The sequence below is a fragment of the Nannospalax galili genome, unplaced genomic scaffold (genome assembly GCF_000622305.1).
Source record: "Nannospalax galili isolate Female #2095 unplaced genomic scaffold, S.galili_v1.0 scaffold330, whole genome shotgun sequence".
Classification (NCBI taxonomy): Eukaryota; Metazoa; Chordata; class Mammalia; order Rodentia; family Spalacidae; genus Nannospalax; species Nannospalax galili.
In genome coordinates, this window is record NW_008329640.1 from 2,693,560 (window position 1) to 2,718,777 (window position 25,218).

At 40.6% G+C, this 25,218-nt stretch overlaps 2 protein-coding genes across 8 annotated transcripts in view; both read left to right on the forward strand.

Annotated features, from left to right (window-relative positions):
* Positions 1-5,912, forward strand: part of Vipas39 (VPS33B interacting protein, apical-basolateral polarity regulator, spe-39 homolog) — a 41,733-nt gene extending 35,821 nt beyond the window's left edge. For 4 of the 7 annotated variants that reach the window (XM_008839949.3, XM_008839943.3, XM_017799870.2 and 1 more), the window contains 4 exons: positions 2,288-2,374; positions 2,882-2,971; positions 3,373-3,477; positions 5,104-5,912. In XM_008839949.3, coding sequence (XP_008838171.1) covers positions 2,288-2,374; positions 2,882-2,971; positions 3,373-3,477; positions 5,104-5,184 — 363 coding nt within the window. In that variant the 3' untranslated portion in view covers positions 5,185-5,912. Of the gene's footprint in view, positions 1-2,287; positions 2,375-2,881; positions 2,972-3,372; positions 3,478-4,966 lie in introns of all 7 variants that reach the window. The other 3 variants (XM_008839956.2, XM_008839952.3, XM_017799873.2) reach the window with 1 other exon arrangement.
* Positions 5,913-10,002: 4,090 nt separating this feature from the next.
* Positions 10,003-25,218, forward strand: part of Noxred1 (NADP dependent oxidoreductase domain containing 1) — a 21,610-nt gene continuing 6,394 nt past the window's right edge. Inside the window, exons 1-5 of the mRNA XM_008839963.2 lie at positions 10,003-10,752; positions 19,589-19,788; positions 21,607-21,787; positions 22,337-22,488; positions 23,279-23,501. Coding sequence (XP_008838185.1) covers positions 10,598-10,752; positions 19,589-19,788; positions 21,607-21,787; positions 22,337-22,488; positions 23,279-23,501 — 911 coding nt within the window. The 5' untranslated portion in view covers positions 10,003-10,597. The remainder of the gene's footprint in view (positions 10,753-19,588; positions 19,789-21,606; positions 21,788-22,336; positions 22,489-23,278; positions 23,502-25,218) is intronic.

Below are 25,218 nucleotides of genomic sequence, written 5' to 3' on the forward strand. Positions count from 1 at the left end.
ATTTAAATTTTAATTTATTCTTATTTTATGTGTATGAATGTTTTGCCTACATGTATGTAAGTGCATCCATGTTATGCAATACATGGAGGCAGTAACTTCCTGTGGAGGAAGTTATTGATAATTGTTAGCCACACGTGGGTGCTGGGAACTGAACCTAGGTCCTCTGCAAAAGCAGTCAGTGCTCCTAACTTCTGAGCCATTTGTCCAGCCCCTATATAAATTTTAGATAGTTAATTATTGTATATACTTTAAAGTGTACCATGTGATACTATAGTCAAGCTAATACCCATTCTATACTGTCATCTAGTGTATGGTAATATCCCCTAAAGTGCACTCTTGGCAAATTTCCAATATACAGTACAATATAGTTCGCTAAAGGCTCCTACTGCACCTTAGAACTAAAGATTTATTTATCCTATATAACTACAGATTCATACCCCTTTGCCCCATCTCTCCATTTCTGTTGCCCCTGTAAACAGTTGTTTTCTGTTTCTATTTGAGAGTTTTTTCAGATCTCAAATATGTATAAGATCATGTAGTAGTTTTGTTTCTATGTGTGGTTTATTTCACCCAGCATAAGGCCTTCTGGATTCATCATTGCTTCACAAATTATAAGATCTCCTTAGGACTGGATACTATTCCACTGTGTTTATATATACATATATCACAGTTTATCCATTTGTCTAGTGTTAGACCTTTTTTTTTTCATATTTTGACTTCTGTGGATAATGCTACAATTAATATAGGAAGGGTGATATTAAATTTTAATTAGTGAGGCTGGAGAGATGGCTCAGCGGTTAAGAGCACTGATTGCTCTTGCAGAGGATCCAGGTTCCATTCCCAGCACCCACATGGCAGCTATGAACCGTCCTTAACTCCAGTTCCAGGGGAATCCGAAGCCCTCTTCTGACCTCCTCGGCATTGCACAACACGGGCGCACTCACATACATGTAGGCAATACACTCATACACATAAAATAAAAATAATAAATAAAATATTAAACGTGCATATGGGTACACATAACCAGTGGTGTGAGTATGGAGATCAGAGGACAACTTGGCAGAATTTGGTACTCTCACCATATAGGTCCTGGGGATTCAACTCAGGTCATCAGTTTGATAGCAGACCCCTTTACCTGCTGAGCCTCTGACTGGTCCCTAATTTTAAAAGGGATTTTTATATCTGGTATGCCAGGTGTGGTGACACATCCCTTTAATCCCAACACTTGGGAGGCCAAAGCAGGCAGATCTCTGTGAGATCAAGACCAGCCTGGTCTGCATAGCCAGTTCCAGGCCAGCTGTGGCTACAGGGAGACCTTGAATAAAAAACAAAACAAAACAATGCTGGGCATGGTGGCACATGCCTTTAGTCCCAACACCTGGGAGGTAGGGGCAGGCAGATCACCCAGGCCAGTCTGGTGTATATAGTAATGCCAGGCCAGCTTGGGCTTCAGGAGACCCTGTCTCAAAAGCCCGCCCCCCCAAAAAAAAAGAGAAAGAAAAAAAAAGTTGTTCCATTTATTTATTTATTTATTTATTTATTCATTCATTCATTCATTCATTCATTTATTTCTATGTGTGTTACTCAGGATTGCTTTGGTTGTTTAAGATCTTTTATGGTTCCAACAAATTGCTTTAAATTTTAGATATCTTTCTTTTTCATTCTAGGCTTGAGAATTTTCTAGTCTTACTTATAATTATTAATCAATTAGTTATATTAACTACTAAAGCAAAACATACCTATGTCAAATTCAAATATTTATTCAAAAGTACATAATGTGTGAGAGGGCTAGCTTGGTGGTGGAGTACATACCAAGCATGCACAAAGCCTGGGCTTGGGCCCCAGCACAAAACATTAAGAAGAATTTCATCTTTTAGTACCTACTGCTCTTCACTCACTCAGGGCAAGCACTGTTAAATGTTCGGTCAGTAGCTCTTCAGACCGTCCTCTTGAATTTATAAATGAACAATTGTATTTACATGTAAAGATACAGAAGTGGGATTTTTCTGTACTGATAAACTCATGGTATGTATATTAATCACTCTTCCACTTAGAAGCATTTCATAGACTTTTTTTCCATGCATTGCTGTCTGTAGATCAAAAAGCTTATTTTAGATTTTCTTCTTTATTCTACCCTCTAAATTATCTTGCTTTTCTGAAAAATCCATCTCATCATTTCTGCATCCTTCATCCCTTACTTATCTACCATGCTTTTATGGTCTGACCATGAAACAGAGATGAGCTCAAAGTGTGTTGATGATGTCTTGCCTACCTACTTGTCTTTCAGAACTGGTTGGGTTACACCAAGAAGAGAGCACCCATTGGGTTCCATCGAGTTGTGGAAATTTTGTACAAAAACAGTGCCCCAGTCCAGGTAATGGTATAAAAGAGAGTTAGGTCTAGAAGACCTAACTTTTAGCCTCCTTTTGTTCAGTGATGGGGACCTGACCTGTTGTCATTTTCCCTGAATGGTAGCATTGTGGCTGTGTTGGGCTTTGAGGTAGAAAAGACCAGGGAGGGGCATTCCCTTTGCAAGTAATCTCAGACTATCTCTGAGGAACAGGTACTGTGCTTAGCCATATAGAGAACTACTGCACTGTTCAGATGATTCAAAAGCAGTGCCTGTGGGCAAGGACACTGTGGAGCTGTGGGCATGCCCAGGATCAGCTGTAGAGCACTGCCTTGTGGCATGTCTGCAGGGTCCGGAGAACTACGCTCTTCCCTTCTCTGCTGGACAGCAGGGAAGTGCTGCCTAGTATCACCTCATTTCCCACTCCAATTGTAGACACTGGTATTGAACTCTCCTTTAGAACTTGCTACTTATAGAGCTCTGTGTGATTGTGGGGCCAGAATCATTAATTGGAAGTACTTTTTCCTACAGATATTGCAGGAGTATGTCAATCTGGTAGAAGATGTGGATACAAAGTTGAACTTAGCCACTAAGTTCAAGTGCCATGATGTTGTCATTGATGTGAGTCATCATAAAGTGAGAACCCTGAGCTAGGTCCTGGGTGATGGGTCAGGGATAACATTTGCCCCAGATCCTGAAATACTGCCATCAGTTTTCACTAGTGGACAAACCAGCCTGGCAGGAATTTGTTTGGAGCCCAACACTCCTGTATTCATCCCCAGTCCTCTGAATGGATTCTCTCAGCTTTTATAATTGGCTACATTTGGAGTCATCAGAACTGAACAAGTTATACAAGTTCTGTGGACGTCTCTCCAATGTGGGGTTCTGTGGGTGCTTGTACACCCATTATTACTATAGTCTCTTAGCCTTTCCTTGAGCCCGGGATACAAGTAATAGTAGCAAAAATAGAGAGCCCCTCATAGACAATGATGAATAGGACTTTGATTATTTTTGCTATACAGACCTACCGAGACCTGAAAGACCGGCAGCTGTTGCTTGCATACAGGAGCAAGGTAGATAAAGGATCTGCTGAGGAAGAGAAAATTGACATCATTCTCAGCAGCTCAGTAAGTAGCTGTACTTACCCTCCAGTGGGCCTAGGAGACCATTCACAAAGTAACATCAAGCATATGCTTCCCAAACCTGAGCAAAGACACTTGACTGAGCCATGTGGGTATAAGGCTCACCTATGGGCTAAAATACCAGAAGTACTGCTTTTTTTTTTGGGGGGGGGGTGTCTTTTTGAGACAGGGTCTCCCTGTAGCCCCAGCTGGCCTAGCGCTCACTTTGTAAGACCAGGCTGGCCTTGAACTCATAAGAGATTCACCTGCCTTTGCCTCCCAAACTCTGGGATTAAAGGTGTGTGCCACCACACCCAGCCTGTATTACTTTGCTTTTTGTTTATTTTTATTAGAATTTTTTTTTTGCATTTTTATTTAATTTTATGTCTGTAAGTGTTTTGCTTGCAGACCCTGGTCCTTACTGAGCCATCTCTTCAGATCCAAAAATACTACTTTGAATAGCAGAAATTATTCCTGAGATGTGAAGTGATAGACCTCAGGATGAGGCTTAACTATAGCATGCTGATCATTGTTAAACCTAGCAGATAGTGGAAGCTACCTGCTGGAACTACAAAGCACATGCTACAAATTCAATATCCAGGCTGTATGATTTCTCCTGGATGTGGATGTGACCTACCTGTTGTAAATAAGAAGTAGATGAAGTAGGTTTAGCTGTTAGGGAACTCCATCTGGTTATCTCTCATAGTATGAAATCACTGAGCTTTTTGTTAACATGGAACCTAGTTTTCCTATTAGATATTTTGCCATCTGTGCTTGATCACTGAGTACTAGTGAATCTTGGCCCTAAGAAGGGCAAAATCAGACAAATGCTCTAAATCAGGCAATCTGGGAAATACAGGATAGTTATTTAATCTATCTCTGAATAAATCAACTCCCCACATACTCAAAAACTTCTTGGGACTGGGGAGATAGCTTGGTCTATAAAATGCTTGCCATTGCAAGCATGAGAATCAGAGTTTAATCCCTAGCACTCACATAAAAGCTGGGCATGCTGGCATATGCTTATAATCCTAGTGCTAGGGAGGCAGAGACATGCAGATCCCTGGGGCTTACTGACCAGCTGTCTTAGACTAATCAACAAGTTCCAGGGCAGTGAGAGACCCTGTCTCAAAAAACAGGGTGGATGGCACCTGAGGAATGATAACCGAGGTTGACCTCTGTCCTTAGCACGTGCCTGTGCACGCACATGCATGTACGTACACACACACACACACTTAAAAGAAAATTGTTTGCTGGCACATGCGTATAATCCCAGCACTTGAGAGACTGAGGCAAGAGGCTCGAGAGTTTGAGGGTTTGAGGCTGACCTGGGATACACACTTGAGTTCCAGGCCAAAATGGACTATATAGAGAGACTGTCTCAAATAAATGAGCAAAACTCAAAACTCTTGACAGCTCCCTACCCAGTCCTTATTTTCACTTTGCTGTAGTGATAGGTGAAAATGGATCATATCATCGTTTGCTTTTTCCACAGCAAGTTCGATGGAAGAATTAATGTCATTCATTACCCTGAAACCTGCCTCACTCCTTACTTTTCTGCCTGTGAAAATAGAGAGGTCTCTCTTCTTGGGAGAGTCACAGCATCATACTACTTAAGCCTGTCATTCACAGGCAGTGCCTGCTGCTTTGGGGACAGAAACCAGCACCTGGACTGATCTGTTCACGGGACATTATCTGAAGGCCAGTATCTAAAGCTTTGACTCATGAGAAAGATGCTCTCTCCCTGGTGCTCACGTGAAGGTGGGAGCCTGTCCTGGGTAAGATGGCTCTTGGTTAGAGAAAAGTGACTGTTCCAGAAAGGACATCTGGATGAGAGGTACAGGTGCCAGAGGGTGGTTGCTCCACTCCTCTCAGCTAATTATGATCCAGGACCTTGTGTTGGCATTTCTGCTCTTAAGGAAATCAGAACAGAAACAAAATGGCTTTTCAAGGGGCCTCAGGAAAGGGTACAGGTATGTTAGGACCAGCTGGAAACCAGACTCAGATTCTCAAACCTGCCTGCCCAGGGCTGCACAAGTTATGACAGACATTTCCTGGACATTGTGTTTCTTCAGTATCTATCTGCTGTTTCTGTCAACTTTTTGTTCATAACAAGGTTCTTTTCTCACTGCATATGGAGATGACCTGTTTGGGTCTGTCTGACTCACAGTCTTATATGGAGCTTAGATTCACCGGTGCTGGAGAGCTCTTCTTCTAGGCAAAAAAGTCTCATTTCAGTAGAAGCATCACCAGTTTCACCTGGCTAAATTTGGTAGCACTTCTGCTAAGATATTTAGAGGGAGGTTTTATTTTCACACCTGACTTTAAGTGGACTTCTGCAATGTTAGATTCTGCTCTGTACCAGTATCAGCCTCCCTTCTGCAAGTGAACTGGATGTTCCTGACATGCCTACACTCATAATAAAGCTGTTTCATCCTTGGTGCCTTCTCGTCCCCACCTGGTTGCTTTGTGCAGAATGGTGAAGTAATTGTCCAATGTCTTATCTGCATCTGTGACTGTATCAGCAGCCTGTCAGGCTGTCACATTATGGAGTGACAGTGCTTACAGCAAAGGACTGTGTGATTAACAGAACACTAAGCCAAGAGACAGAAGACCCAACTTCTCTCACCCCTGCTACTGACAAACTGTGGTGCTGGTGAAGTCCCTTTTTCTGTGGACTCAGGTCATCTATAAAATAAGAGGGTCATAATCTGTGTAAGGTTCTATACTCATGACAAGTCTGTGAAGCGGTAGGAGGAAAACAGGTAATGCACACAGCATGCTCTAGTCTAAGGCAGTGTGCCTCTCAGTTGGAGACAGTTTTGCCCCTCAGGAGACATTTGGCAGTGTCTGAAGGCACTTTTTATCACCACACTTGGGGGTGTGCTGCTACATATCCTGTAATGCGTGGTACAGCGCCCCACAGCAAAGAATTATACTGCTTAAAACATTAGTAACGCCAGTGTTAAGAAACCCTACTTTAGGGGTAGAAAGAAGGCTCAGTGGGTACAAACACTCGCCACCCAGCTTAAGACCTGAGTTTGATCTCTGGGACCTACATGGCATAAGGAGAGAACTGACTCCTTCCAGTTGTCTTCTGATCTCATGTGCATCATGGTGTACACACACACTGAATAAATGTAGAAGGAAAAGAACAACCTTGCTTGCTCGATTCCATCTTTTGCTCATCCATTTTACACTCAACTATAATCCAGGTAACCTCATACTTCCAGAGATACTTTCCAGAGTATCTTTTTTGCTGTTGAACTAATGGGCTTAAATTGCTAGTTTGGGCCTATGTTATTGGCTCATCTCCATACAAACAGTAGTAACCTGATTAACTTGTAGGTCAGACTTCAGTAAAGAAGCAGCATATGTGTTATCTGATCTCCCTGTAATTTGTTACAGGACCTTGACCCAAGTCAAGATGGCAGCTAAATATTCTGTATAAAGTGATTGTCTTCATGTCTCGTGGTAGAATTTGAAATTCATAGGGCAGGGAGGCAGAATGGATATAAAGGAGATGGTAGCAGGGACAGGCTCAAACCCATGGTTACCGACTAAGACCCACGGTGGTTGCAGTGATAGCCTGCCGAAGCTGGTAGCCTTTGTCATAGAGTTGAAAAAGACCTGTCCCTGGAGTAAGCAGCTGAAGGAGGATCCAGGAGAAGGTGTAGCCGTTACAGATCTACTGTGGTGCTCCACCAAGGCAGCCAGCAGATACGTAATGGTATGTGTACTGCAGAGGTGCCCGTCTTAGCCTTGCAAGCTGAGATGGAAACTGGTTTCCATTTCCTTTCCACATTCCAAATTCTTCATAAAAATCCCCCATGTTTAACTCTAATCAGAAACACAAAAGGTAGAACATTCTGAAAAAGATAGTTCAGTCTGGCTAAGTTGTCATGTTATAAAGCTCTTAACACTGAATCCCCATTTTTGAGACTGTATAAATAAAGGAAATACTTAGGATTTCTATGTCTGTGCAGCCGAATGGGTGCTGTGCTGGTTGTGCAGCTCTGGCAAGCTTTGAGTTCCTCCTTCCTTTGTAGCAGGAATCATCATTTGCAATATTAGGATGACCTGGCACTGTCTTGGTACAAGGAAGTGTTCCTTAGGTTTGAGAAGAACTTCCATGATCACTGTAAGTGCTGGGGACTTCACTTTCAAGGGTACTAGATGTGACATGGTAGCCTTTCCTGTAACAGAGAATTCGAGAGAAGCCAGGCATGAAAGGTCACATACTATATAATTTCATTATTTTTTAACTTCTGAAATAGGTAGATCATACACAGAAAGCATATTGGTGGTTCCAGGGTGTCAGAGATGGGGAGTGATTGGGAGGAATTGCTTAATGTGAATAGGGTTTCTTCCTCTGGGGTATGAATGAACTAATTGTTCATTTTAAAGTGAGTAATTTTATGTTATGTGACTTTCACCTCAGTTTTTTGTTTTTAAGTCTAGTAAGATTTAGAGACTATGAAGTTTTATAAAATTGATTTTCTTATAAAATTGAAGTTTCTATAAAATTGATTATTGAACATAAAAAGAAGGGCTTGGAAAGATAGGTAGTGCCAAGGGCTAGAGGTACAGCTCAGTGTGGTAGAGTCCTTGCCTAGCAGATGCAAGGCCTTGGGTTTGGTCCTCAGCACTGCAAGTTTCCTTTTCTGGGTGTTGTGGTACATTCCTATAGTCTCAACTCTGAAAGAGACAAAATCGGGAGGATCACAAGTTTTTGGCCAGCTTGGGTAATTTAATGAGATAACTATCTTAAAAATTGGCTGGGATATAGCTCAGTAATAGAATACTTGCCCAGCATGCACAGGTCCTGGTTCAATCAATCCCAGGTACTGAGAAGAAGAAAAATAATATCTAGCTTTGTTGTTGTTTGAATTTTAATTTTATTTTAAAAATATTTTTATCGAGGGGCTGGAGAAATGGCTCAGCAGTTAAGAGCCCTGGCTGCTCTTGCAGAGGACCTGGGTTTGATTTCCAGCACCCACAGGCAGCTAACAACCATCTGTAACTCCAGTTCCTGGGGATCTGACACCCTTTTCTGACCTCTGCAGGCACTGCACAGCATGAGCGCACTTACATGTAGGCAGTTCACTAATAAAATAACAATAAAAAATATTTTTATAGAGTTTTCATACATTCCATATAATCTTAATCAGATTTAAATCCCCTCCCATATCTGTGGCCTCATACTCCTGTTGTTTTAAATTTTAAAAAAATTATGTGTATGAGTGTTTTGCCTGCACATATGTAAGTGCACTACATGCATGCAGTACTCACAGAGGCCAGAAAAAGGCATTCAGTCACTTTGGAACTAGAGTTAAAGTTAGTTGTGAATTGCCATGTGGGTGCTGGGAAATTGAACCCAGGTCTTCTGCAAAAGCACTAGTGTTCTTAATCACTGAGCTATCTCTCTGGTCCATTGTTTTTAATTAAAAAAAAAATAGGAGCTGGAGAGATGGTTCAGCAATTAAGAACACTGGCTGTTCTTGCAGAAGACACGGGTTAAAATCCCAGCACCCACATGGCAGCTAACAGCTGTCCTTAACTCCAGTTCCAAGGGGATCCGACAGCCTTTTTTCTCCTCTGCAGGCGTTGCACGACATGGGTGCACTTACCTACATGCAGGCAATACACACATACACATAAAAATAAATAAAATATTAAAAAATAAATTTAGGAGCTGGAGAGATAACTCATTGGTTAAGAATACTTGCTGCTTTGCAGAGGACCCAGATTCTGTTCCCAGCACCTATGTGGTAGCTAGCATCCCAATTCTAAGGGATCAAATACCCTCTTCTGGTCTCCAAGGTCATTGCATGTACATGATACACTTAAATACATGGAGGCAAAATACTCATATACATAAAAAATAAATTTTAGGGGCTGGAGAGATGGCTCAGTGGTTAAGAACACTGGTTGTTCTTGCAGAAGACCTGGGTTTGAATCCCAGCACCCACACAGCAGCTAACAACTGTCTATAACTCTAGTCCCAGGGGATCCAACAGCCTCTTCTGACCTCCGCAGGCATTGCACAACATGGATGTACTTGCCTACATACAGGCAATACGTGTATACACATAAAAATTAAAATAAATTTTAAAAACTTTAATAGGGTATGTGTATGCACATGTATGCATGTGCCACAGCATATACATGGATGTCAAAGGACAACTTTACAGAGTTGAACCTTTCTACCTTTCAGTGGGTTCTGGGGATTAAATTTAGGTCATGAGGCTTGCAGAGCAAACTCTACCTACTAAACCATCATGCCAGTCTTGGTTTGTTTTTAAGAAGAGCTAAGATCTGTATGATACTCCAGTCTTCAAGAAAAAAATGGAAATCCAGAATCTTTTGTTGGGAAAAAGAAGGTCCCATACTGGTATAACATTCCTATAAATAGTGAAAGGAACTTGTGTCCTTTCAGGCCAGGGAAACTTGTAGGTAGGGCTGGCTCCTTTAAGACCAGAGACTAAAGTGATCTGGTAGCTAAGGAGTCATAATGGTAACTTTCTTGGGTGGCTGGCACATATGTAGTTTTTACCTGCCTGGACCAGAAGTACCAAAGAATAGTTGGTTGGTGAGAGGTGTATGTGGGTGGATTTATACATGTTTGGGCTTATTTTATAAGATCTGAATATCCATGCTCTAAATAAGGGATTTGTGATTCTCAGTTTGGGCTCTTTAGTACCCTAGGTAGAACTCAAGGTTTAGTGAAAATTGAGACTTTCTTTAAAATGAGGTATTCTGTGGTCAGTAAATTTTCTAAACCCAGAGAATGGAAGGGAAAAGCTCTTGGCCAAGAATACCTCTGAAACCCTTGCTAATGTAACTTCTGTTCAAAAAAACACTTGTAGCATGTGTGGATAAATATTATTGTCAATTCCTTTTCAGGTTTTCATGAATCCAGAATTCATAAGCAGTAGTGATCAGGGACCCTCAGTGGTCTCACTCAAACAGAGATGTGAGTTCCAAGTTCAGAACCTGGAAGGACAGTGGTGCTGACACCCACCACCATGAGTATTTGTGACCTAATCACACATACCATCGCATAGATGAGTGCAGGGTACCAGACTGATCGGTGTCTGTCACTGCAGGAGACAGTGGCTTGGAAATGGATTTACTGGAGGGCCTTGAGTCCCTGAAGTTTGAGTATGGGATTCCAGAGGAAGAGCATTACTGGCTGTATTTGCAGAGACGTTATCGGGGACTGATGATTGAAGGCTGTGCCCATGCAGTCTTCTTCTGCAAGCTGTTGTGTAATTTGAGGTAAGCTAGGCTTCCAAGTTGAAGATAAGTGTCTCACTCCTGGGAATCCTATGGTAGAGGTTAATTTGGCAGGAAAATAGTTTTCCTACCTTTCTAATCCACATTCAATCACTTCTGGTCTGCAGGGACTAGCAAAATTTACACCAGAGTGTCTTGGCTGTTTTACATGGTTAAGCATGGATTGGTGATGGTTTCTATTCAGAGGGTGAGCTGATTTATTTCATTTATTCATGCATTTTCTCATCAAAATTACCAGCTTACCTTCCACAGCTGCTAATGACTAGTCAGTCATTCCTTGTTTATTGCTACAAGCAGAGTCAGTTCTTTTTTTTTTTTGAGATTGACCTGACATTGGATTGCTCCATCACAGAAAAGCCACCTGGGACTTTGGCTGCCCCTACAGCCAAATAACTTGCATGAAACAAGAAATACTGATTTGTAGAGAAGCTATCATGGTCCAATCCTGGTTTCTGATCTATCTTTCTTTCTTTCTTTTCTTTCTTTCTTTCTTTCTTTCTTTCTTTCTTTCTTTCTTTCTTTCTTTCTTTCTTTCTTTCTTTTATTTTCCTTTTTTTTCTTTTTTCTTTTTCTTTTTCTTTTTTTTCTTTTTTGAGACAGGGTCTCCCTGTAGCCCCAGCTGTCTTGGAACTCACTATGTAGACCAGGCTGGCTTTGAACTCAAAGAGATCTGCCTGCCTCTGCCTCCCAAGTGCTGGTATTAAAGGCATGCGCCACCACGCATGGCTTCTGATTTCTTTCTACAGTAAAGCTTCAGACACTTCACTTGATCTTAGCCAAAAGGCTGAGACTCTATTAGCCTGAAACATAGGAAAGTGTGTGAGCCAAGCACCTAGAACTAGGCTCCTGGGTTCTGTGACTTCCAGTCTCTCCTGGAGCATTTGTAAGTCTTCTCAGTTTCCTGTGAAATTAGGTTAACTCCTGGATGATGGGACCAGGTCTGAACTGATTATATTTAAAGATATGACCTATACCCCAGGAGGCAATCCGTTCAGTTAATTCACTGATTGACTACTAATAAGAGGATACAAATTTATTCCTTGTACCTGGCATTACTACTGAGAAATTGATACATGAAATTTCTAAGTGGCATTTTGTATTTGGAAGTATCAGGTACTAGGAAGAAGAACTGTTTTTTTAACCAGAAGAAAAATCTTTAAATAGAACATAACTTAGGCTTCTATTATAGAAACTAAAACTTTAAGATTCTAGTTTATGAGATTGTCTATAGCAATAAAAGTATACATTATGTATTCAGAGGTCAGACTTTGTTATGTTGTCACAGAAAGACACCAGATGACAGCAAGAAGTCACAGCTCCTTCAAGAGATTATAAAACAAGGGATTATAAAACAAGCCCAAAGAAGACACATTCCCCAGAAAAGCTTTGTGAGGGTCCCAGAACTGCCAGCTGAGCTGGTTGGTGAATATCTTCCCCTGTACAAAGTCAGGTTATGAATATGTAAAAGGTAGCTATTTTTTCAAATTGCCAAATATTAGTAAAAAGTAAAGCAGATGAAGAAACAAAATATGGCTCAAAGGAATACATTAAAGCTATTGAAAAACCAATCCTAAAGAAGTAGACATATGAATCACCTAACAAAGATTTCACATTTATAATCTTGAGGAAGCCCAGTGAGCAGAAGAGAACAGAGATGAAAACTAAATGGAATGGGGAAGATAGTATATGAACAAATAGTACCAATGAAGAGAAACTTTCAAAAACAAGTTCTTGGGACTAGAGAGATGGCTCAGCAGTTAAGAGTACTGGCTGCACTTGCAGAGGACCCATGTTTGAATCCAAGTACCCACATGGCAGCTAATAACTGCCTGTAACTCCAGTTCTGGGGGATCTGATGGGCTCTTCTGACCAAGGGCACTGCATGACATGAGTGCGCTTACACACGTGTGTGAGTGTAGTATACTCGTGCATAAAATAATTTCCTTTAAAAGCAAGTTGTTGAAGACAACAACTGAAATAAAAGAATTCACCAGAAGAATTGAGCATCAGGTATGACCAAGCAGGCAGAATTGGTGAATTTAAAGGATGGGTTAGTTGAAATTATTAAGAACAAAAAGAAAATTGAAGAAAGTCTGAGTCTTGTGGGACACCATTAAGCTTTAATTCCCAATATGTACAGATCATGGAAATTTTAGAAAAGCTGAGCATGCTGGCCCACAGCAGGACTACTGTACATTTGAGGCACAGTGAAACCTTTTCTCAAAAACAGAAATCAAAAACAAAAAAGTGGGGCAGAGAGCATATTTGAAAAAATGATAGCCCCAAACTTACAAATCTGAGAAAGAAAATAGATTCAAGTCCAAGGAGCTCAAAGGCCTCTAACTTGAATGTACTAAGAGGCCCATGTTGAGATGCATTATAATCACATTGCCACATATGAAGAATATTGAAGACAAAAGAACTTCATGTTGAAGGGACCTTCCATAAGATTACCAGTGTTTGCAGTGAGTGCTTTGATATGTTCAAAGTGCTGAAAGGAAAAACTGCCAATCAAGCATCCCATATCTGGCAAAAACTATCCTTTAAAAATCAAAGAGAAAAAGATCTTTCTAGATAAAGGCTGAGGGAGTTCATTGCTGCTGGACATACCTTACAAGTAATAGTAAAAGGAATCCTAAAAATTAAAGTGAAAAGTGCTAGATAGCAATATGAAGATACAGGAATGGAAAATTGCTATGACAACTATCCAGTGGGTACAAATTATGGAAAGATTTAATTGTGACATGAATAACAAGAAGAGGAAAGTGCAAAGAAATAGAGCTCTTCAATGACTAAGGTAAAATGGTCATCAATTTAAAATAGTGGATAGCTATAAAATATGTAATTCCCTATGATAATCACAAAATACCCGTGGAAGACACACACTCTTTATACTCTTTAACAACCAGTGAGTAGAAAAGGAGATCAGAAACCATCTGAGAGTGGAAACAGTGTACTAAGTGTGTGATACAGCAAAAGCAATAGCAAGGGCGGTTATCAGAAAGGCCTTCATTAAAGAGATGTCAGACCAACAGTCTAATCTTATGCCTCATCTTAGTCTGTTTTCTGGTGCTAGGAGAGCTTCAGACTACATAAATTTCCACAAGAGGAATAATGGAAGACAGCGGCCATGCAGTGAAAGACTCAGCTTTTCTAATCAAACCACTCCTGAGGCAACCCACTCAGACGGCAATGCCATTCATCCATCATGAGAGTGGAGGCTTCATGACCCAGTCACCTCTCAAAGGTTCCATCTTCCAAAACTGTTGCAGTGGTGAATAAATTTGAATATGAGTTTGGGAGATGATACCATAGTACATGTCTAGGAACTAGAAGGGACACTTAAGGCCCAAGTTAGCAAAATGAAGAGCAAAAATACTGGATTTTTTTTTTGTGTGTGTGTGTGTTTTTGAGACAGGGTCTCCCTGTAGCCTCAGCTGTCCTGGAACTCATTGTGTAGACCAGGCTGGCCTTGAAATCACAGAGATCCACCTGCCTCTGCTTCCAGAGTACTGGGATTAAAGGCATGCACCACCATGCCTGGCTAAAATATTAGATTTTTTTAAAAAATATAATAAATTGGCAATGGGGCAAGAGTGAAACTATGAGCTGGGTTTTTGAAAATATCAAAACTGACAAACTCTTACCTAGATTAACGAAAGGAGAATAAAAAATCAGAAATGAAAGAGGAGACGTTACACTCCACAGAAGTGAAAAGATCACCAAGAAATTAGACATCTTAAAAAATTAGATAACATTTAAGAAATGAAAAGTCTTAGAAACATAGAACCTGTGAAGACTGAATCATGAAGACAAAAAATATGAACAAACTTTAACTAGTAAGGAGACTGAATTGATAATCAAAAAACCTCTCAACGAAGGAAGTCCCAAGATACGATGGCCTCACTTGAAAATTCTATCAAATATTAGAAGAATAAATAACCTTGAGCCAAGGAGATGGCTCAGCAGGTAAAGAGCTTGTTGGTTAGGTATGAGGATGGGAATTCAGACCCTAGCACCTATGTAAATGTCAGCTGCAGGATGGGCATGGCAACCTACTTGTTTCCAGCCTGTAAGAGGCAGAGGCAGCAAGCTGGCTAGCCAGACTAGTGTAAACAATGAGCTCTGGGTTTATTGAGAACAATCAAGGAAAATATCCAAAGCCAACTTCAGGTCACATGCATATACACATACATGCACACGTAACATACACACATGTAAAAAAGAATAATCTTCAAACACTTCTAAAACACCAAAGAAGAGGGAACATTCTCAATCTCATTTTATGAGACCAGCATCACTCCAATACCAACACCAAAGATATAAGAAAGCTATAAACCAATTACTACTGCTGGTGAACATTAATGCAAAAATCTTGAACAAAATATTAGCACACTGAATTCAATCTCACATTAAAAAGTGTATACACCATGAACAAGTGGAATTTATCATTGAAATGCAAGGATACTTCAACATGCAAAATCAGTCAATGTTTAATATATTGATGTAGGGCAGCTCAAGTGAGGTGAACCTCTTTGTTTCAAGTTCTCAATGATAGAAGACTTTATAGATGGAGACAAGGCTAACAAGCAAGAGGTTCATTGAGAAGAGGAAGTGCTTGAGAAAGTGAAGGTATGCACAGTGAGGAGCTGTGCAGGCAACCTCATGGACCAGGACCACACTGGAAATTGTTGATGTGGTTTCTATTGGCTCAGATGTCGATGAGGTGAATATTTAGTGGGAATCATTTGACTAGCTCCACCTTTTATGTTAAGTTACAACTAATTGTATAATCCTACTTTGGGCATAATACTGTGTCTCCCAGTTTATCGTGGTCATTATAACATGCATATTGCTGATCTGAAGCTACAGGACTTACACACTACAGGACTTACACACTGATTGAGCGCCACCAGTGGAAGGGCGTGTACCAGTCCCTTGGTGAGGCTGGCATCAGGGAACTGTATATGCTCAGGGGTTTGGTTGTTAACAAAGATTAACATCAGGGAGATGGAGTCTCTTTTCTAATTAGATGAGAGGGAGAGTGATTTGTCTTCATTTTATGTAAAGTGAGGAGGAATAGTATAATAGGGGAGTTAGTCACAGCCCCTAATTTCTAACTTTCTGCCTGGCGACCCTTTCGCAGTATCACATTGAAAAAAAGAAAGAAACCCTAAGATGATTTCAGTCAGCGCAGAGTAGTTGACAAAAGTCAATACCCTTTCATGATTAAAAACACACTCACTCACTCACTCACCAAACTAGGGATAGAGAGAAATTACTTAATCATGATAAAAGTCATATATGGAAAACCCAAGCTAACATCACACTCAAAGCTGAAAACTTTTCCTCTAAGATCAGAAACAAGGCAAGGATTCCACACTTCTACAGCGTCTATTCAACATAGTCCTGCATAACCAGTGCAGTTAGGTACAAAATATAAAAGATGTCCAAACTGAAAAGGAAAAAGTGTGTATCTATTCATGGTGACAAAAGACCCTGTAAAAATGTTTAGAACCAGTCAACACATAAAAGTTGCAGTATGTGAAACTAGCACTCAAAAACCAATTGCATTTCTGTATTTCAATAACAAACTATTTGAAGCAGACATTAAAAGCAATGCCAGCTGGGGACAGAGCTCAGTGGTAAGTACATGTTTAGCATGCTTGAAGCCTGGGTCATTACCAAGAGGGGTGAGATGGGAAAATATTAATTCCACTTATAATAATATCAAGCGGAATAAAATACTTAGTGATAAGTTTAACCAAGGGAATAAAAGGATGAAAGACTTGTATACTTTATACCACAATAGAAAGACACAAATAAATGGAAAATATCCCACATTCATGAATTGGAAGCCTTTAATAGAATTAAATGTCACATTGCATAAAGCAGTCTACAGATGCATTACAGTCCTTATCAGAATCTCAGTAGCATTTTTTGTAAAAATGGGGGAAAAAATCTCAAGTTCACACATAATCTCAAAACAGAGTCAAAATATTCTCAAGCTATGGCGATAAAGCTACTTGTACTGGCATTAAGGTGGCCATAAGACCAATGGGATAGAACAGTGCAGAAACAGACCTCTACAAACACAGTTAAATGATACACAATGGGGAACAACTAGTCTCTTCAAGAATTTTTTTTGGAAATGATATCCACATGCAAAAGAATGAAGTTGGAGTTTTGCAATAGGCCACATAAAAAGTTAACTCTAAATGGATTAAATAGGCAAATGCGATTGTAATAAACTTAAAAGCATCTGTACAGCAAAGGAACCAACAGAGGAAAAGGGAGAAAATGTAAACTATGCATCTGATAAGGAGTAAATGCATTATAGGACTGGGGTTATATTCAGTTGGTACAATGCTTACCTGCCATGCATGAGGCCCTGGGTTTGATCCTCAGCACTGCATAAATCAGGCATGGTGACATTGGCCTGTAATCCGAGCTGCAGGAGAACAAGAAGTTCAGGGTCATCCTCAGTGACACAGTGAGTTTGAGGCCAGCCTGAACTACATGAGACGCTTTCTAAAATCCATGCAGGTGTACTGGTGGTGAATGCCTTAATCCCAATAGTTGGAAGGCAGAAACAGACTGAGTTTGAGGCCAGCCTGGTCTACATAGTGAGTTCCAGGCCTGCCTATGCTGCATAGTGAGACCCTGTCTAAAAATAAAAAATCCAGCATATGTAAAGAACTGAAACTCAATAATAAACCTATAAACCTAGCAATTTTTTTTTTTTTTGGTCTTTTTGAGACAGGGTCTCCCTGTAGCCCCAGCTGGCCTGGAGCTCACTATTGTAAACCAGGCTGGCCTTGAACTCAGAAATCTGCCTGCCTCTGCCTCCCAAGTGCTGGTATTAAAGGTGTGCACTTCTTCAAAGAATATATAGAAATGACCAATAGGTATATGAAAGGATGCAAAACATCAATAGTCATCAGGAAAATGCACATCAAAACTACAATGAGATATTACTGAAAACTTACTAGAACACCAGAAGTTAACAAGTTTTGGTGAGGATATAGAGAAATTGGGATGCTGTGCACTATTGGTGAGAATGTAAGAGGTATAGCTACTATGGACATAGTATAGAAGGTCCCCCCAATTTTTTAAACTGCTATAGATTCAGCAATTCCCATTTCTGGGTATATATCCAAAAGAATACCTAGAGCTATTTGTGTGCCCATATTCACTGCAGCATCATTTACAGTGACCAAGATGTGGAAGCATCTTGACAGGATGTAGAATCACCTAGATTATCTAGAATGTTAATTGAGGCAGGAAGACTCATCTTAACTGTGGGCAGCACCATAGCACCATTCCCTGGACTGAGGTCCTAGACTGAATAAAGAGGAGGAAGCTAGCTGAGCACAAGCATTCTTCATCTGTTTCCTGATGATGGATGCAACTCAACCACTGCCTCCAGCTCCTGCCACCACAGCTTCCTCGCTATGATGAACTGTACCCTCCAACTACAAACCAAAATAAACCCTTCCTAAAATGCTTTTGTCAGGTGTCACCATTGTATTAACATTACTCATACCAATCCAATGGGTCAAGAGATTGTGCACTATATGCCAAGTGTGATGGCTCACATTTGTAATCTCAGTCCTCAGTTGAAGCAGGAAAATCAGGATTTTTAAGGCCAGCCTGGGCTACATGAGACTGTCTCAAAAATGAAACAAAATGAATTGTATTATAAGCATACAATGTAGTGTTATTATTCAGCCTTAAAAGGAAATTTGGGCCAGGCATGATGGTGCATGCCTTTAATCTCAACACTCAGGAGGTAGAGGCAGGCAGATCTCTGTGAGATCGAGGCCAGCCTGGTCTACATAGTTCCAGACCAGCTGGGGCTACAGGGAAGACCCTATCTCAAACAAACAAAAAAAAAATAGAAATTTTATAAGCTATAACATGGATGAAGACATTATAAGCACAAAATGATAATGCTGCACGATCATATTTACAGGAGGTAGTAGCCAAAAAGGAAATAGTAAAACGGTAATTGCCAGGAGTTGTGGGGAAGGGGATATGAAGTTTCAGTTTTGCAAAGATTCGAAGGTTCTAGATCTCTGTTGTTTAACAACGTACATAAAATTAAACATCCTATGCACTTAAAATGGTTAAGATGGTAAATTTTGTTAGATACTAATTTTTTTACATGATTAAGAAATCAGCAACTGTCTGCCCAGAAAATAGACACCCCTCCAAAAAAAATTAGTCCACAATGTGTTGCACATTACCTTGTGACATTTAACAGTTGCAATGATCCAAGGTTAATATGGCATGATTAGAGAAGCAGATCTTATGTTTAAGAACTCAGGAAAAGGTATAATACAGGGCTGGAGAGATGGCTCAGGTATTAAAGAGCACTGGATCCCAGCACCCACATGGCAGCTAACAACCATCTGTAACTTCAGTTTCAGGGAATCTGATGCCTTCTGACCTCCACAGGCATTGCAAGGCACAGGTGGACTTACATGCAGGCAATATGCTCATACACATAAAATAAAAATATTTTCAAAAAATGAATGATACATATAACAATGTTTTCATTAATTAAATTTTAATCTAGTTTTAGACTTTTGGAAAAGGGAGGTGCTTTAGTTTCTGGAAAATGCACTCAGGAAGAACATTTTATCCCTAGTAAGGCTGGATAAATGGCACTCCATTGAATGCCTTATTTCTGAAGTATAAAGGTACTGTCCAGCTTCCACTTGCAAAAGCTAAAACAAAAGAACTTCAGAGATCACTGGGGAAAGTGACAGCATGAGCATGTATTTATGTGTGTATGTGTTTGTTCATTCCCCAGAGAATTAATACATGAGACTCAGTACTCCAGACCCCGGGCTGTATCATTTGATGCATCAGTTTCTGCTCAAAATGAGAAGTTAAAGGTGGGCATCATTGGAGGTGGCCACCTTGGGAAGCAACTGGCTTGTGCACTGCTGAGACTTGTCCCCATCCCTGCTGAGAGCCTTCGGATCTCCACTCGGAGGCCAGAGGCCCTGGGTGAGGAGCAGCTTGTGTTATGCAATGGGTATGGTGCTGGGTTTGTCAACACAGCCACTTTGAAAGGTCCTAGCAAAGAGGAATACCTGTGTCCAGCAAGCACAGTTCTTAGTTGGTGGGCTTAAATTTTAAGGAGTTGCTTAAAACAACTCTTTTATCAACTTACTTATTTTTATTTTTTAAATATTTATTGATATTTATATGTGTATGAGTGGTGTCATGTCTGTATGCATGTAAGAGCACCCATGTCATGAGATGCCTACAGAGGTCAGAAGAGGGCATTGGATCCCCTGGAACCTGAGTTGTTAGCCACCATGTGGGTGCTGGGAATTGAACCCCGGTCCTCTGCAAGAACAGCCAGTGCTTTTAACTGCTAAGTCATCTCTCCAGCCCCATAAATTGGCTTCTTTTTTAAAAAAATATTTTATTTTTTTAATTTTATGTGTATGTGTGTATTGCCTGCATATAGGTAAGTGTACCCATGTCGTGCAATGCCCACAAAGGATAGAAGAGGCTGTTGGATCCCCTGGAACTGGAGTTACCAACAGTTGTTACCTGCCATGTGGGTGCTGGGATTCGAACCTGTGTCTTATGCAAGAACAACCAGTGTTCTTAACCACTGAGCCATCTCTCCAACCCCTAAATTGACTTCTTAAAGAAACCAAATACATTTATTCCAAATTGACATAAAAATTCAGGTTTGAATTTTTATCAGCATTGTGTAAAAATACCCATTTCATTATACCCTTTTTTTTTTATGTGTATGAGTGTATTGCCTGTATGTAAGTGCACCTGCGTCATGCAATGCCCAAGGAGGTCAGAAGAAGACATTGCCCCTGGAACTGGAGTTATGGACAGTTGTTAGCTGCCATGTGAGTGCTGGAATCGAACCCAGGTCCTCGGCAAGAACAGCTGATGCTCTTAACTACTAAGCCATCTCTCCAGCCCCTCAAATTCTGTTTTTCAGTAACACTGAAAGCATATTACCAAATGAAAGTATACATTCTAAATTCTTAATTTTGAAAATCCATGTTGTGGCAAGTATAATCAAGTAATTAACTACTTGTGTGTTTTATGCAGTTGGATGAGTTCTATTTCTCTACATTTATGAATATTCTATCGTGTATACTTTACAACAATTACATCTTCCAAACTCCTCTCAGTCTCTGCTACATACCCTTTCACTCTGCTAATCTTTCCAACTCAAGCTAATGAGCTATATAACTTTCAATTGAGTCCAACAGCATTCTGAAGCCTCAGTTTGCTCATCTGTAATATGGGAATCATCCGAATCTGTCTCAGAAGCTCCAAGTGAGGATCCCCTTTAACCAATATACATCAGGCACCTTGCATGTTATCTGGCACATGATAAATCTTCAGGAAATTGAAGCAGAAGGCTTCCTAGATAATTTTTTTTTGGTCTTTTTGAGACAGGGTCTTCCTGTAGCCACAACTCTCTATGGAGACCAGGCTGGCCTCTGCCTCCTGAGTGCTGGGATTAAAGGCGTGTGCCACCTCGCCCAACTAAGAATTTTTTTTCTAGCTTAAAATTTTAAAATAAATCCTAGCATTTGTTCTAAAAGAAAGTTAAAAAAGAATTATACTACAACCTCAAGTTCTGTTGCTGTGGCACTAGCTGCTTTAGTAAAGGGGTGACGACCTGGGTACATAGCTCTTAGAGGCTCACAGGAATATCTTTGATTCATGTGGCAATGTGACTTGGGTTGCTTACTGAGATAAAATAGTGACCATCCTCTCCCATGGTTGATGTTCGGGACAAACTCCTTTGTACTTTCTATCTTCCTTTACCCTTCCCAGGTGAGATCCAGAAGCTGGGGGTCCAGTGCTTTTACGATAACCCTAGTCTGGTGAATTGGGCCAACGTGGTATTCCTCTGCTGCTTGCCATCCCAGCTGCCTAATATCTGCCTAGAAATTCAAGCCAGCCTTGAGAAGACCTGCACTGTGTACAGCTTTGTGTCTGCCATCCCACTACCCAGGTATCTTGTTCGGGGGGGAAAACTGGTGGAGCCACTGTCTCCTCATCTCTGACTTTCGTCTCCTTCACCATAGCCCCTACTTCTTGGAGTTAGTCATTCCCAGTAACAGAGAGGAGGCAGTTTGACCTGCAGAAGGACCCAGCCATCCTTTTTAACCCCAGTTTTGCACACACACACTTGTGGTCAGAATGTTTTCTCTGTTGTACAAATGTTTAGAACTGTAAGGACATATTGTTTCCCAGTACTTGTTTCCTGCTCTATGTGTTAGTGAGAAACCACCAGACAACATGAAAACTTGTGAAAATATGTGTTACATGTTACTTTTGAATTCTTGTGACTGGCCAAGTGATAGCCACATGATAACATTCAGTAGTGTTAGGTGAAGGGTTGAGTAGTCCAGTTAATTAGTGCCCTTAGTGCACACACAGGTGCACATTTTGCCTGAGCAGTGCTGTGCAGGAGGGTCTGTTGCTTGGCTGGATGTAAATGCAATAGCTTGTGTAGTCGTTTATTCCACTCCTGCCATGCACTCCCTGTCTTGGCTTCCAGGTTGAAAACACTAATGAACCACACCAATGTCTTGCGGCCCTATTATCACTGTGTTCAAGATCTTGACAACATCTGGGGGGCCAATAAAGAAATCGTAGCTGCTCTCCAAGATCCTGTGATTCTTCAGGCTACCTGTCCCTACAGTAATTCTGGTAATCATTCAGTTATTTGACTATTTCTGGCATTCTTTTAAAAATTACTTTCCTCCTGACTGGTTGCTATCTATCTTATGAAATCTGTGTGTGTGTGTGTGTGTGTGTGTGTGTGTGTGTGTGTGTGTGTGTGTCTGTTGGAAAAGCATAAGGCAGATATATTCTTAGTCATTTGAGTTTGGCATTCAAAATGTTTCATAGTTCAAAGCAACATTTATTGGGCAGAGCTGAGAAGCCTAATTTTTTTAATCCTTGTTTGAACTAGAAACAACTGGAAGACATAGTTGATACAAACAAGAGAATGAACTGACCTTAGTGGTACATGCCTATAATCGCAGCTTTTGAGAGATGGAGACTGCAGGAGTTCAACACTATCTTTGGCTGCATAAGTTCGAGACCAGTCAGAGCTACACGAGACACTGTCTCAAAAAACTAAACTAAAAACAACAAAAAATGGGTGAATACAATGTCTAGGTCTAAGGTGGGAATCTTGTAATTTCCCCAATTTTTTCCTTTATTGGCAAGGACCATTCTGGAGATCATTTTGGCATTAACAGTGTCTACCTTAGTCTGACTTGTTCTCCTTCAGTGTGATCAATATAAATGTTGTAAAGGGCAAACAGGGCTCTTGGCCAAGGAGGGAGGAGTGTTTATTCATCTCAAGGTCCACATTGCCAATCAGCTTAGGGGGAAAGGTGATTTTACAGTCACCCTGTGGGGTTCTTCTATGTTCCCTTCAGCTCCTTTTTGCCGGTGCTAACTGTTACCCTCCCTTCTCGTGGATGTACAGGAGGAGTCACTCTCAGTATCAAATGGCTGGAGGGCTTGTTCTATGCAGCCATCAACGCCTGCACAGCAAGAAATGTGTTCCGCTCAGAAGTGCTGCAGCTTCTGAACAAACTATTTCTCTCTGTGCACTTAGAAAGCTGTGAGAAAGATAACGCATCTTGCCCCACATTTCAGTTATCAGATTTTATGAACAAAGCCTATGTCAAGAACTTGTTTCACAAAAGGTAAGATGTCAAACAGCTGCCATTCTGATTTGTCCCATGCTCTTGTCTTAACAGATGCTTTTTCTTTTTTACATTTATTTATTTTGTTGAGGGGAAGACATACAATTCAGCAGTGTGTGGAGGTCAGAGGGAAACCTGTGGGAGTTATCTCCTTCCACCATGTAGGTTTGGGGGATCGAACTCAGGTTATCAGGCTTGGCAGCAAGCTCCTTTACCCACTAAGCCATATCATTGACCCCACAGATGCTTTTTTTCTTTCATCCTTTCATATTCTTCCCCCATCATCTCTTCCTCAACTAGCAACAAGCAGTTGCCAACATTCATTTAGATAAGATTGGGGTGTGCTGTTCATTTTCCCAGTTCCATGCTGGGTTACTATCTAGGAGTCTCTTGGGCCACCCTGGCCAACAACTCAAAGGAAAGTATCTCCTGTCTGGCATTGTTTCTTGTTATGTAGCCTTTAGCTATATACATGGACTCTTAAAGAAATATGCTGATCACTTTAATCTTTGGTTATACTTTCCTTTTGGGTGTTTAAGAATATTCAGTTGGCCCAAATAAACCAATTTATTTTTACTCTTAAGGTTGAGGATTTGCTCCTCAGAGGTCACATGAGCTTGGTAGGAGCCCCTGGCTCCCACTCTTTTTTTTACCAGTTCCATCTATGTGAAGATAAGTCAAAGGTCCTGCTCAACTGTGGCTGGCTTCACTTGGAAGCATGGAGGAAATGTTTCCTCTGTGTTGACCCTCCTCTTTGTAAACTGGACACTGGTTCAAGTCCATCTGGTGGGATCTCCATGGCCTCCTTGATCAAGAGGACAGGTGATTCACCACAGTTACAGGACATTTTGAGCGATGTTCCATAGTCTCCTGGAACTTAGTTGACATTGGAGGGCAAGAAATAAAAACTGTCCTTTAAGTCCCTGTGACCAGATTAATATAGGCCTCAAAGTATGGCTGTTAAACATCCAATAAGGTTAGTTCCACCAGCCTGGTACTTCTAATTACCATGCACTATGTAGATAAAGCTTAGGCAAAAAACAAACGTTCTGAGATAAACCTTGACTAGACATGTATTTTGTTCCTTGAACTAGTTGTACGTATAATTTGTCAGTACATTGTTGGACTAATGTGGTTCCCTCTGTTTTTTTTAAAAACTAGCTAGGCGTTATTTATCTCTCTCACTGTATAACCCTTCCACCATGGTTTCCCCATTTTCCTCATTTCTCCCTTAATAATACCCTTCTCCTATGGTCCCACCTCTCTTGAGATCCTTCTTTCCCTTTATCCACAAGGTTCCTTGTATAACCCTCCCCGCCATTAAAATAATCCTATTTTTATCCATATCTCTCTTAGTAACACCTGTTTCCTACTGTTCTTCTCTCTAAGGTTCTTTCTTTTCCTTTACCTCCCTGGTTGCTTTTCATTATCCTGGTTCCTACAGTTATGTCTGGATATATATATACTCACTTATAAGGATTTGGTGCTAGGATCCACATATGAGGGAGAACATATGTTGTTTGTTTTTCTGAGTCTGTGCTACTTCACTTAATATAACAGTCTCTAGATCCATCCATTTACCTGCAAATTTCATGATTTCATCTTTCTTTACTGCTGAGTAAAACTCCATCGTATAAATGAACCACTTTTTCATTATCCACTTGAGGGACACTTAGGTTGCTTCCATCTCTTAGCTATTGTGAAAAGAACAGCAATA